Here is a 13,928-nt window from a genome sequence, read left to right on the forward strand (position 1 = left end):
GATGTGAGGGAGAAAGTGTTCCAAGAGTCTTCCAGTCTCCCAGGACAGTCCATGTGGCAGAGCTCCGCAAAATAGAGTTTGAAAGCCATCATGAAGACGACTCTGTGTTTTTGAGCAAGATAATACTATTCTAGAAACATTGGATTAGCAACCCTAAGCAGGATTGATTTGAAGGAGAAAAACAATAAAGTTAAATGGGTATCAGTGACCTTACTGTAAAGTGCTCCAACTGAGCTTCCTGTAGCGATCGGAATCCTAGTTTAATGGGTGTTTTGCAGAATATTTAGGAAGATTTAGATACAAACCACGTTGGTAGGTTTAAATCAACAGCTTCACGCCATCAACATCATACCCAAGGTCTGTCACTGTAAGCCTGTGGACTAGCTCTCCTCTCAAGAGAGGAACTTAACTTCTTTGCATTTTCGGCTCAGTTGGTCTTGCATTTCCCCTCTGCCTAGCTCTGTAGGTGTTGTTCAGACAACCTACCTCAAGTATGGTTCATATGTACTGTCTGTGAAGCTCACTGTGCGTTGTCATGCTGTAACACATTCCTGCCCTAAAAGCACCTATTCTCTTTCTTCCTCTTCTTTCCAAAGGTAGTAACAGCTATCACAACTGCTTAGAGTTCCCTAAATTCTTACATGTGTATACTTTTATTCTATTATCTCAGGAATTTGAAAGTTACCAGATAAAATTTATTGGCTGCTGCTTACTGAATCTTAACAATTGATGTTTGAGCCATTAACTAATCAATGATTTCTTTCATCTTGTTTTATTATTAGTCATTTAGGTAGAAACATCTTCTACAGATATGAGAGATTGCAAACTTTATCTGTTAGGTTGTGATGGGAAACTTTATTGGATGCATCTGGTTTCCAGTGAAACCTGTGTTCACTGAAACATTAATACTTTGAAATAAGGCTTTAAAAACCTCACAGTGGGGCGCCTGGGTGGCTCAGTCGGTTGAGCTTCCGATTTCGGCTCAGGTCATGATCTCGCGGTCTGTGAGTTCGAGCCCTGCGTCCGGCTCTGTGCTGACAGCTCGGAGCCTGGAGCCTGCTTCAGATCCTGTGCCTCCCTCTCTCTCTGCCCCAACCCACTCGCATTCTGTCTCTGTCTCTCTCAAAAATAAACAAACATTAAAAAAAAACTTTTTAAGGGGCGCCTGGGTGGCGCAGTCGGTTAAGCGTCTGACTTCAGCGAGGTAACGATCTCGCGGTCCATGGGTTCGAACCCCGTGTCGGGCTCTGGGCTGATGGCTCGGAGCCTGGAGCCTGTTTCCGATTCTGTGTCTCCCTCTCTCTGTGCCCCTCCCCCGTTCATGCTCTGTCTCTCTCTGTCCCAAAAATAAATTAAAAAAAAAAAAAAAAAACGTTAAAAAAAAAAAACTTTTTAAAAAAATAAAAAAAATTAAAAAATTAAAAAAAAATAAAAACCTCACAGTGATCACTAATTATACTTAATATCTAGAAAGGTCTATGTATGTATGTGCCACTATATATTCCCTCCCTATGGCAAGATGTCAAAAAGTTTTATCCACATTATGAAAATTAATAAATTAATATTGATGGTGTCACCCTAGGCTGACATCAGGAGTTCTGCTGTATATGACAACTATTTAATAAATAATTCAGAAGCTTCACATTTGCATTGAGAGTTCTCAAACACCTTCTCAAGATGATGAAAATACATTTCCTCATCTATATAGAATAGTCTGATGCTCTTGGAATTGATTACCTTCCATTGAATATTCATTGAGTGCCTACTGAATGCATACATGTACAGAATTCTGGATGTTCATTCTCCTCTCTTTCTGAAGTTGATTTATACTTTGGTGTGGACCTAAAAGTATAGCTGACCACCCAGCTCACTACCTTAGCTCTTAATGCCTTAGATTGATTGATGCTTAGAATCTTAGTATTTTCTATTTTATAATTTTAGAGAAATGTTTTTCTTTCCCATTATTCTTAACCATATCTAACCTCATTCAGATGTAGATTTGCATTTTTAGTTTGTGACCATTCGTTCTTACTCTTAGTCCTGATTTTTAGTTTCAGGTCCTTTCATATTTTATTTGCGTTTTCAAGGTGACTTGAATTCCTTTTCTTTCTGGGATGAGGCTGTGAATAAATTATTTGATAAAATATCTGTATTTTCACCTGAGCATTTATGATATTTTGAAAATCATGCCTGTAGAATAGGGTGATCTCATCTGAAAAGAGTATCATAAAGGGGCACCTGTCTGGCTCAGTAGGTAGAGTATGTGGTTCTTTTTTTTTTTAAGTTTTAGTTATTTATTTTGAGAAAAAGAGAGAGAGCATGAGCAGGGGGAGGGCAGAGAGGGAGAGAGAGAGAACCTCAAGCAACCTCTGCATTGTTGGTTTGGAGCCTGACAGAGGGCTAGAACCCACAAACCGTGAGATCATGACCTGAGCCGAAATCAAGAGTTGGACACTTAACCGATTGAACCACCCAGGTACGTGGAACATGTGGTTCTTGATCTCAGGGTTGTGGACTTGAGCTCTAAGTTGAGTATAGAAATTAGTTAAAGATAAAATCTTAATAACAAAATAGTATCATATGATGAAAATTAGATCTTCAGAGTTCTCACTGCACACACATACACACACAAACACACACACACGCAAATAGTAACTGCGAGGTAATGGATGTTGTAAGTAATTTTATTGTGATAATCATTTTACAGTGTATATGTATATAAAATTATCACATTATGCATCTTACATAATGGTATATATCAATTATATCCCAATAAAGCTGAAAAAATTTGACTCAGAAATACAGTTTAAAAAACCCTTAAAATTATGTTGCTTATTTACTCTCAAATATAACAAAATAGCCCAGTCTTTTCACTCAAAGCTTTCTCTTTCTTTCTTTCTTTCTTTCTTTCTTTCTTTCTTTCTTTCTTTCTTTTTTTAAGATTTTATTTTTATTATCTCTATACCCAACATGGGGGTTTGAACTCACAACTTTGAGATAAAGAGTCTCATGCTCCACTGACTGAGCCCACCAGGCACCCCTCAAAGCTTTTTCTTTTTTAAAAAAAAATTTTTAACGTTTTATTTATTTTTGAGACAGAGAGAGACAGAGCATGAACGGGGGAGGGGCAGAGAGAGAGGGAGACACAGAATCGGAAGCAGGCTCCAGGCTCTGAGCCATCAGCCCAGAGCCCGACGCGGGGCTCGAACTCACGGACCGAGAGATCGTGACCTGAGCTGAAGTCGGCCGCTTAACCGACTGAGCCACCCAGGCGCCCCTCAAAGCTTTTTCTTAATAAATTTCTATTCCTATCTTTTTCTTTAATCTTTCTTATACTTCCTTTTATCTGTTTCTTTCTCCTTTCCTCCCTTCCATCCCTCCTTCCTCCCTTTCTTCCCTCCTTCCTTTCTTTCTTTCTTTCTTTCTTTCCTTCCTTCCTTCCTTCCTTCCTTCCTTCCTTCCTTCTTCCTTCCTTCTTTCCTTCCTTCCACTCTTGGTCCATCTTAATACATTTTTTTTTTTTTTAAATAGCACTTTATGTTGGTTACACACATAGTTTAAAGAACCAGCTGGTTCTATAGTGCTAACAATGAGAACAGTAGCCTCTCACTCTCCTTCCTTCCCTACTTCTGTTACCTATTCTTGTCTCTTTTAGTTTAATCTTTTGGTGTTTACCCCTAGATCTTGCAATGATTGCTTTTACTGTTACTACTTAGTTTTTTATTTATTAGATTTAGACATTGCCACTGACTTCCTATTATGAGGAATGAAAGTTTAGCTTCCTTTCACACCCCTTCCTGCCCTTCTCCTCACTCCATTTATGTATTTCTAACCCACTTTCCTCCCAACATTAACAATTTGGTTAGATCAGTATATATATGTATATATGTTTAAATGTTATATATTTACGTAATTATTTCTCTGCAAATGCTTTTATTTCTAAGCCATGTAGTATATAGTTACTTTTCTTGTACATCTTCTTTTGTTGCTAATACTTTAAAATTTTTTGGTTATTTTTGTGTTCTCACTAATTCTTCCCTAGAATTTCCCCCAATCATGTAAATCTTATTTCAGTATGCTTATACATATTAGATATCTACTAATTTTATCTTTTTAAAGATGCAAAGATAAATTCATGTTTCATTTTACCATCTTCAATGAGAAGTTTTCCTTCCATCTATAATAATGCTAAAAATATTAAGATAATGTGTAATCAGGTAAGGACTCTTGAAACGTCATAATAACAAAGACTCTTAATATAATAAGTGCTTTAAGAGTCTGTTGTGTGTCTTGTACTCATAGGTGTTCAGAGAGACCACTTTATTTGCTACTTAAGTGAGGAATTAGAAATTCTGTTTTATGGTTGCCAGTCCCTGATTTGTAAATTGTGCAGATGATCTTTTAACCTGTGATTGTTTGAAATTATATGAAGTTCAGTTCCATGCCAGGGACTTTAGTTAATGAACTAATTAATTACTTTTACCACAAGGTAAAGATGTAAGGCTTTGGTTCTGCTACATATTTGTCAAACTACATTATTGTTTATTCCTAGTGTGTCGTGGCTACCGTAGCTTTTGGCATGGGCATTAATAAAGCTGACATTCGCAAGGTCATTCATTATGGCGCTCCTAAGGAAATGGAATCCTATTACCAGGAGATTGGGAGAGCCGGCCGTGATGGACTTCAGAGTTCTTGTCATGTACTCTGGGCTCCAGTAGACATTCAGTCAAATAGGTAAAAACATTTCTTGCTTTCACCCTTGTGGATTTCTTTCTTTCCACATAAGCTTTGAAAGTATTTGTAGCAGCATCCAGACTTTCAAGTAATGTGTTAGGTGCATTTGAAACCAAACCCAAACAAGACATCTCAAGAACATTCGTGGTAAGTGTTGCCACCCAGAGGAGATGACCTGATGTCAGCTCTACCTCATTTAGTGTGAGGAATTAACTAAATGGGGACTATACTGGGAATGGAACATAGATCGTATGGGTGCTTTCCTAATCGTGCATGGACAAACTATTTTCTGTCTCCCCAGGTCCTCTCAAGTTTGATATGTGTTCAGCCATAGTTTCTTCAGATACCGTTTATTTTGTTATTGGTTCTTTCTTCCCATGCTACAGTGGTACTTATTCCAAGAGACTTTTTACCAATTCCTGTTTGTCTCTCCTTACCATCTGTTTCTTTTGTTCTATGAAAGCATGCCAGCTCTCATTGACTGTGTGTGAATAATCACGTTGCACTGTACCCATTCATTGTACTGATTGACTACCATGAAAAAAATGAAAGAGTTCAGTGTTGAAATGTAAGAAAACTTAAACACAAAGCAAATCTTCGTTGGCATGTAAATTCTATGAGATTTATATAGGAAAGGAAAACTTAATCTTGCAAAAATTTTAGGGGCAGCAGTTAGCAACTGATTCCCTCTTCCAGAGGGGCGATAAAACCTCAGGAAAAAAACTTATATATGGTAACTGATGGGGCTGTTAAGATGAGGTATTTTCAAAATGCACCTCCATGTAGCTGAATAAATTGAGCTCTTGAATGGACATACTAGCTCATGTTATTAAAATGATAAGAGTGCCTATCCAATCCTGTTTTTATTTCATTCATCATTCAGCAGTGCTCTGTTTTGAGTGCCCACTATGTTCTAAGCATTATGCTCTGTGCTGGGGATACAGTGATAAATAAATGAAAACAGATATGGTTCCTGTTTTCATGGGGCTTGGAGTATAATGGAAATGGAAGATCTTAATCTCAGAATCACACAAGTATGAATACATAGGATTCATTTTCTGTTCTGCACTTGTGTTTGAAAATTCCAATAGTGGAAAGATTATTTATTTATTTATTTATTTAAAAAATTTTTTTAATGTTTATTTTTGAGAGACAGACAGAGAGACAGAACTGAGCAGGGAGGGGGCAGAGAAAGGGAGACAGAATCTGAAGCAGGTTCCAGGCTCTAAGCTGTCAGCACAGAGCCTGACGTGGGGCTCAAAATCACGATCTGTGAGATCATGACCTGAGTGAAGTCAGTCGCCCAACTGACTGAGCCACCCAGGCTCCCTGAAAGATTTTTTAAAAGAGATCATGCAAATCCGTGTAAGATTGCAGCTGTGTTAAGTACAGGGAAGGAAAGTTACATTGAGTAGTGTATAATAGGGTGTGTATTTACCAAAAAGGTCAGGTAAGACTTCTTTCAAGAGGTGGTAGGGTAAGTTGATCTGAAAGAAGAATAGAGATTCATTAGGTAAACATGTTTGATATAAATTTTAAGCTTATTATTTTAAGAGTAGTGGTAGCTTTTGTTTCTTAACACAGTCAATAAAACCATCCCCTCAAACAGAACATTACTGTTTTCTCTTGACTGTTGTCTGTGTAAACCTTTTTATAAACTAAAATAATCGGTATAGAGTATAGCTCTGCACGATACTATTAAATTTGGGATTGTATCAAGCGTATGCTGATTCCTGCCAATTCTGATTTATTTGTACATTGTGATAAAAGGTGCTGAATACTTAACAGCCCGAGTTTTATATTATGACTTTACAGGTTCATTAGTAGATATAGTTCCTGTTTATCTGAGTCTCAAAAGATATATTAAATGGTTATCTCATTAAGATTTCACAGGAAGTAACAGTGATTACTAATCAAATAACGGTGCCAGAAAACCCATGCTTGAATCTTGAGTGTAGACAGGTTGTTCTTTGCAGCCATCCTATGGGAAATAAAACTATAGGATTTAGGACAGATCTGTGTCATCCTTGTGACAAACCTCTTCTTTAGAAAACGCAAAGTTTGAGAATAAATAGAGTTGCTGGTTCTCACTGAAAAGGTTACTGTAATTTATAAAGTTTAATCTCAATTTAATAGATCTTCCAACTGGTTCCATCTGATTTCTATTTACGGTATTGCTTTTAGAATCTTTCTCTTTTTTCAACTTATTTTTATTATGTGGAATATTGTGCTTTATTTTAATAGTCTTATAAGAAGAATAACTATTAACTGAATTTGCTTATAGACGGTTATAATTTCATGTTTGTAGATTTGTTACTGACACTGATGACAAAAAGTAGGTAAATGTAGGTCATTTAAACCAAATATAAGGGAGTCTATAGTACTTAAAAGTGTAGGCATTGTTTTCTTTGTTCTTTCTGAGGAGAAGGAAGTGAGAAACAAAGCAAAAAAGGAGCTACAGTTGATCCTTGAACTACTTGAGGGTTAGGGCTGCCCATTCCCCAGGCAGTTGAAAATCTGCATATAACTTTGACTCTCCCAGTAGCCTACTTGTTAACTGGAAGTGTTAGGGATAACATAAACAGTTGATTAGCACTTATTTTGTGTGTTAAATCTATTATATACTATAGTCTTACCATAAATAATCTAAAGAAAATAAAATGTATTTTAAAAAATCATAAGAGAAAATACATTTACAGTACCATACTGTATTTATAAAAAAAAGTTCACATGTAAGTGGACCCATGCAGTTTAAACTCAGGTTGTTCAATGGTCACCTGTAATTTTTAGCCCATGAGCTAGGAAGAATGAGATTAGTAAGAACTAGAGTTAATAGAAGAGACTTTTAGGTAAATTATGTGGGAAGTCATGGTGGTTGGTGGTGTTAAATCATAAAAATGTTTTTGAATAAGAAATCATTTGGGTGTTCAAACTTTCCAGAACTCACTTAACTGGATTCCCTGTTCGTGTAATCTTTGAGAATTGTGCAGAGGTGTTTTTATCTGTCAGAAGGTTGAATAGTCATAATATTAGTGAGGTCTGTTTTGATGAGGATTAGGATTATGAATTAGATCTTATATGTAAATATTTTCTTTTGATATATCTGAAATGTATTCAATTCAGACTTCTGTTTATGATGATGATGATGATGATGATGATGATGATGATGAGACTTATGTTTATTCTTGAAAGAATTCTTGGAAAGACATGCCAAGGGAGATTGTCATCTTCTGATATCTGATATTCATGGAGTTTCTTCAAAGAAGACTAGAATTAACAGAGTCAGGATGAGTCACAGCAGCATTAACTTTTTAAAAACAAAGATGTCTTCGGGCCCTTGGGTGGCTCAGTAGGTTGAAGTCCAACTTCAGCTTAGGTCATGATCTCAGTTTGTGAGTTTGAGCCCTGCATCGGGCTCTCAGTGGAGCCCGCTTGTCCCCCCCTCTCTCTCTGCACCTCCCCCACTCACTATCTCTCTCAAAAATAAATAAACATTAAAAAAAAAATGTCTTTAGCATTTCTTTTTTTTTCTATCTTGTTTTGTTTTTTATTTTTTAAAATTTACATCCAAATTAGTTAGCATATAGTGCAACAAATGATTTCAGGAGTAGATTCTTTAGTGCCCCTTACCCATTTAGCCCATCCCCCCTCCCATAACCCCTCCCCTAACCCTCAGTTTGTTCTCCATATTTATGAGTCTCTTCTGTTTTGTCCCCCTCCCTGTTTTTATATTATTTTTGTTTCCCTTCCCTTATGTTCATCTGTTTTGTCTCTTAAAGTCCGCATATGAGTGAAGTCATATGATTTTTGTCTTTCTCTGACTGACAAATTTCACGTACCATAATACCCTCCAGTTCCATCCATGTAGTTGCAGATGGCAAGATTTCATTCTTTTTGATTGCTGAGTCATACTCCATTGTATATATACACTACATCTTGTTTATCCATTCATCCATCGATGGACATTTGGGTTCTTTCCATACTTTGGCTGTTGTTGATAGTGCTGCTATAAACATGGGGGTGCATGTGTCCCTTCGAAACAGCACACCTGTATCCCTTGGATAAATGCCTAGTAGTGCAATTGCTGGGTCGTAGGGTAGTTATATTTTTAGCGTTTTGAGGAACCTCCATACTGTTTTCCAGATTGGCTGCACCAGCCTGCATTCCCACCAGCAGTGCAAAAGAGATCCTCTTTTTCCACATCCTCGCCAACATCTGTTGTTGCTGAGTTGCTAATGTAAACCCATTCTGACAGGTGTAAGGTGGTATCTCATTGTGGTTTCGATTTGTATTTCCCTGATGATGAGTGATGTTGAGCATTTTTTCATGTGTCGGTTGGCCATCTGGATGTGTTCTTTGGAGAAGTGTCTATTCATGTCTTTTGCCCATTTCTTCACTGGATTATTTGTTTTTTGGGTGTTGAGTTTGATAAGTTCTTTATAGATTTTGGATACTAACCCTTTATCTGATATGTCATTTGCAAATATCTTCTCCCATTCTGTCGGTTGCCTTTTAGTTTTGCTGATTGTTTCCTTCACTGTGCAGAAGCTTTTTATTTGGATGAGGTCCCAGTAGTTCATTTTTGCTTTTGTTTCCCTTGCTTCCGGAGACGTGTTGAGTAAGAAGTTGCTGTGACCAAGATCAAAGAGGTTTTTGCCTGCTTTCTCCTCAAGGATTTTGATGGCTTCCTGTCTTTCATTGAGATCTTTCATCCATTTTGAGTTTATATTTGTGTATGGTGTCAGAAAGTGGTCCAGGTTCATTCTTCTGCATGTTGCTGTCCAGTTTTCCCAGCACCACTTGCTGAAGAGATGTCTTTATTCCATTGGATATTCTTTCCTGCTTTGTCAGAGATTAATTGGCCATATGTTTGTGGGTCCATTTCTGGGTTCTGTGTTCTGTTCCATTGATCTGAGTGTCTTTTCTTGTGCCATGTCTTTACCATTTCTAACAATTTTAAATAAGTTCAGTATTATGGAAAAGATCAGTTGTAATTGTTTGAAAGAGGAACTTAATTCTGATGTTTTATTGGTGTCCCATAATAGCCTATAGTACAGAGATAGTTTTAGGAGGATGGGAAGTCCTCTGAAGAGTAAATAGGGATGAAGGCTCATATTTGGATCATGAGCCTCTTTCAGTATTGCTTACATAGGTGTTTTTAGTTTCTCATATAAAATAAATAAAAATAATAACTTTTTACTGGGAAAATGTAAAATTCATGTATAGTGGAAAAATTACCAAAAATCATGTAGCATATAAATCAAAATGAAAAACTTTAGGGTTTATAGTAATTTTTCAAAGGCAGCTAAAAAATTGAATCTTAGGCATAGGCATAGAATTCCTTTAAAAGTAATTTTCATAAAAGTCAGAAAAATGCTTGCTTCTCGTGTGGGTATTGACTGGCGAGGGACACAATAACTTTCCGGGATGATACAAATTTTTTATCTTGATGAAGGTGTGGGTTCTATAGGTTATGAAAAATAACAATAAATTTAAAAGTAAGAAAATCACTGATGCAATTTTATTTATTAACTTGTAATATTTGTAATTGACAGGAACCTCCTTAGTCAGATACCCAGTGAAAAGTTTCGATTATATAAACTAAATATGGTGGCAAAGATGGAAAACTATCTTCTTTCCAGAAGATGTAGGCGACGGTATGTATTATTTTTCTTATACTAATTAGTAACAGATTTATGAATGGTGCTCCTTTAAGAAAAAGTTTTGCAAAGTAATTAGAAATATTTAGAAATAGTATTTTGTTGGTGTTACGTATGTGCTGATTTTTAAGGCAACTTTCTTTGTGCTTCAGTAAACTGAAGCCAGATAACGAGATCTCAGATGAATCAATTAGTAATGATTTCACCTCATTATTTTCAGCAATAGTTTTAATATATATGGTTTTGTTCTTTTATTTAATTTTAAATTTTCTCTTGGGTAGAATCATCTTGTCTCATTTTGAAGACAAACAACTACGAAAGGCCTCTGTGAGTATTATGGAACCTGAAAAATGCTGTGATAATTGCAGGTCCAGGTAAAGATTTTTTCTTCTACATAGACTTTCTAAAAGTCTTTTTCTTCCTTTTCAAATAATTTTTAATTGAGTTTTCATTGAATGATATGCATTGTAGTTTTTAAAAAACAAAATCTTTATTTAAATAGAAGACAAAGCAAACAATATTATTTTACTTTATCAATAGGTAAACCAATAAAATGATGGATCTAAATCTATCAGTAATTATATTAAATGTAAATGGTCCAAAGGTACCATTTAAAGGTAGACATTGTTAGAATTGACTTAAAAATATGACCCAACTAGGGGCTCTGGGCTGGTTCAGTTGGAAGAGCATGTGACTCTTGATCTTGGGGTCATGAGTTTGAGCCCACATTGGGTGTAGAGGTTACTTAAAAATATATGGGGCCCCTGGGTGGCTCAGTTGGTTAAGCATCCAACTCTTGACTCTAGCTGAAAAGTTCCTGGGATTGAGCCCCACGTTGGGCTCTGTGCTGAGAATGTGGAGCCTGCTTGGGATTCTCTCCCTTCCTCACTCTCTGCCCCTCCCCCACGTGGATGCACTGTCAAAATAAATAAACTTTACAAATAGATAAATAAGCTTTAAAAAAGAACAAAAATATGATCCAACTATATCCTGTCCATAAGAAATTCACCACAAGTATAATTATATAGGTAGGTTAAAAATAAAAGGCTAACAATTGTATATCATGGTAACATGGATCAGAAGAAAGCTGGGGTTGTTATTTTAACATTAGACAGTGGAGCCTTTGGAAAAAGAATATTGCAAGGGATAAAGAAGGACATTACATGATGATAAAAATGTTATTTACCGATGAATCATAGTTCTCCACAGAAAGACACATACACATGTATATGTATACACACACACACACACACACACACGCACTCACAGTGGTTTTAAGGAATTGGCTGATGCAGTTGTGGGATTGGCAGGTCTGAAATATGTAGGGCAAGCTGGCAGGCTGCAAAGTCAGGCAAGATTTCTGTGTGAACAGTTTTGAGTCACAATTCCTTGTTTTCCAGCAAACCTCAGTCTTTGTTCTTTAAGGCCTGCTTTTGATTGGATGAGACTCACATTATCCATGGTAGTCTCCTTTTTCTTAAAGCCAACTGATTGTAAGTGTTAATCCTTATCTGCAACGTAGCTTTGTAACGATATTTAGGTTACTGTTTAAGCAAATAATTGGGCCAAGTTGACACATAAAGGCAACCATCATATCCAAGAATACAGAATCCTAAATATGTATGTAGTTAACAAAAGAAGTGACAATTAAAAGGAGAAATATAGAAATCCATACTTACAGTTGTCAACTTCAGCATCTTCTCTCAGTAATTAAATGAACTAGTAGACAGAAAATCACTGAGACAGAAAAAATGAACAAGACTATTAACAAACGGGATCTAAGAACACTCCACCCAACAACAGTGGAATAAACATTCTTCCCAGGTACAGATGGAATGTTCACAAACATAGATTATATTCCAGGTCATAAAACAAACCTTAATAAATTTAAAAGAATTCTGTTCATATGGAGTGTGTTTTCCTACTATAATGGAATTAAACTAGAAATGAGTAACAGAAAAATACCAGGAAAGTCTCCAAACACTTAAAGATTAATAGCACACTGCTAAATAACCCATGAGTGAAAAGGGAGGTCTCAAGGTAAACTGAAAATATCTTGAACTGAATGAAATGAAAATGCAAAATGTATGTGATGCAGCTAAAGCAATAATGAGAGGGAGATTTAGAGCATTAAATACTCATAATAGAGGAAACGTTTCAAATCTGTAATTAAACTTCCACCTTAGGAAGCAAATAAGAGCAAAGTAAACTAAAAGGAAGCAGAAGGAAGTAGATAATAAAGAGCATAAATGAAATAGAAAACAAAATCAAAGACCTCCAAATCACATTCTTTGAAAGAGTCAATAAAATTGATAGAAACTTCTAACGAAAAAAAAAGAGGAGACACAGGTTCTTAATATTAGGAATGAAAGAAGAATTTCACTATAGGCCCAACAGACATTAAAAGGATAGTAAGGAAACAATATGAATAACTCAGTGTGCATATATTCAGAGGAAATGGACCCAATTCCTTGATAGTCTCAAACTAACAAAATTCACCCACAATGAAATAGATAATCTTTAATAGTAACCATTAAATGATAACAGTTACGGTTATTATTAACAGTATTTATTATTGTCATTAATAAATTGTTATTGTTTTTATTTCTTAGTAACAAATATTAATAAACAGTATTTTTATTATTGTTATTATTAATAAATAGTAGTTACTGTTAAAGAAATTAGGTCGTTGTTAAAAACCTCTGGAAATAAAATTCCCTCACCAAAATGGCTTAAATGGGAAATTCTACCAAACATTTAAAAGAAGAAATCATGCCAGTTTTACAGTATGAGCCCATTTATATGATTTTCTCTCAAAAGTAAGACTATAGTATAGGAATGAAGAAAATCTCAGTGGCTGCCAGCAGTTAGAGGGAGGTGGAGGGTAGGATTACAAAGGGCTGTTAGTACAGGGGACTGTCTGAAGTGATGGAGTTGTTATGGGTCCTGATGGTGCTGGTGGCTGATTGTGGTAGTTAGGTGAATCTATGCGTATGAATCAATAGATGTGGTTAAATTTGTAGAAGTTTACACATGTTCAGGCATACAGTCAATTCAATTGTATATTAATTGAAAAAATAAAATAAAAACAAATGGTATACCTAGTTGGGTCAGCTGTATACCTAGGTGTGGTAGCTGCGTTACTATTAGACAAAAAAGTAACTATTAGGGATGGAGATGATCTCTGTGCAGTGACAAAAAGTTGCTTCACCAAGAGGACAGAATTGTTCTATGCACCTCAAAAAAAAGAAACCCCAAACCCTACAAATATACAAAGTATAAATTGACAGAACAGCTGGAAAAATCAACAAATCCACCATTAAAGCAGAGGAGTTTGATATAATTTTTAGTTATTGACAGGTTAAGCAATCCAACAATGGTGAGCTATAGAAAATGTGGTCAACGTAGTAACAAGTGATTTATTACACACTTGGTATTTAGAGCCTCGTACTAAGCAGTTAGAACAATGTATCTCAAACATTTTCACTTCACGATCCACAAATCTAATGATAATACCTGTAGGCACAGTAGGCT

At 35.9% G+C, this 13,928-nt stretch overlaps 1 protein-coding gene across 7 annotated transcripts in view; it reads left to right on the plus strand.

Annotated features, from left to right (window-relative positions):
• The window catches only part of WRN (WRN RecQ like helicase), a 151,574-nt gene that overhangs the window by 96,891 nt on the left and 40,755 nt on the right, over positions 1 to 13,928 (plus strand). For all 7 annotated transcript variants that reach the window (XM_042934474.1, XM_042934476.1, XM_042934475.1 and 4 more), the window contains 3 exons: positions 4,553 to 4,734; positions 10,290 to 10,391; positions 10,676 to 10,768. In XM_042934474.1, the coding sequence (XP_042790408.1) occupies positions 4,553 to 4,734; positions 10,290 to 10,391; positions 10,676 to 10,768 (377 nt within the window). The remainder of the gene's footprint in view (positions 1 to 4,552; positions 4,735 to 10,289; positions 10,392 to 10,675; positions 10,769 to 13,928) is intronic.

This window comes from Panthera leo, chromosome B1 (assembly GCF_018350215.1).
Source record: "Panthera leo isolate Ple1 chromosome B1, P.leo_Ple1_pat1.1, whole genome shotgun sequence".
Taxonomy (NCBI): domain Eukaryota; kingdom Metazoa; phylum Chordata; class Mammalia; order Carnivora; family Felidae; genus Panthera; species Panthera leo.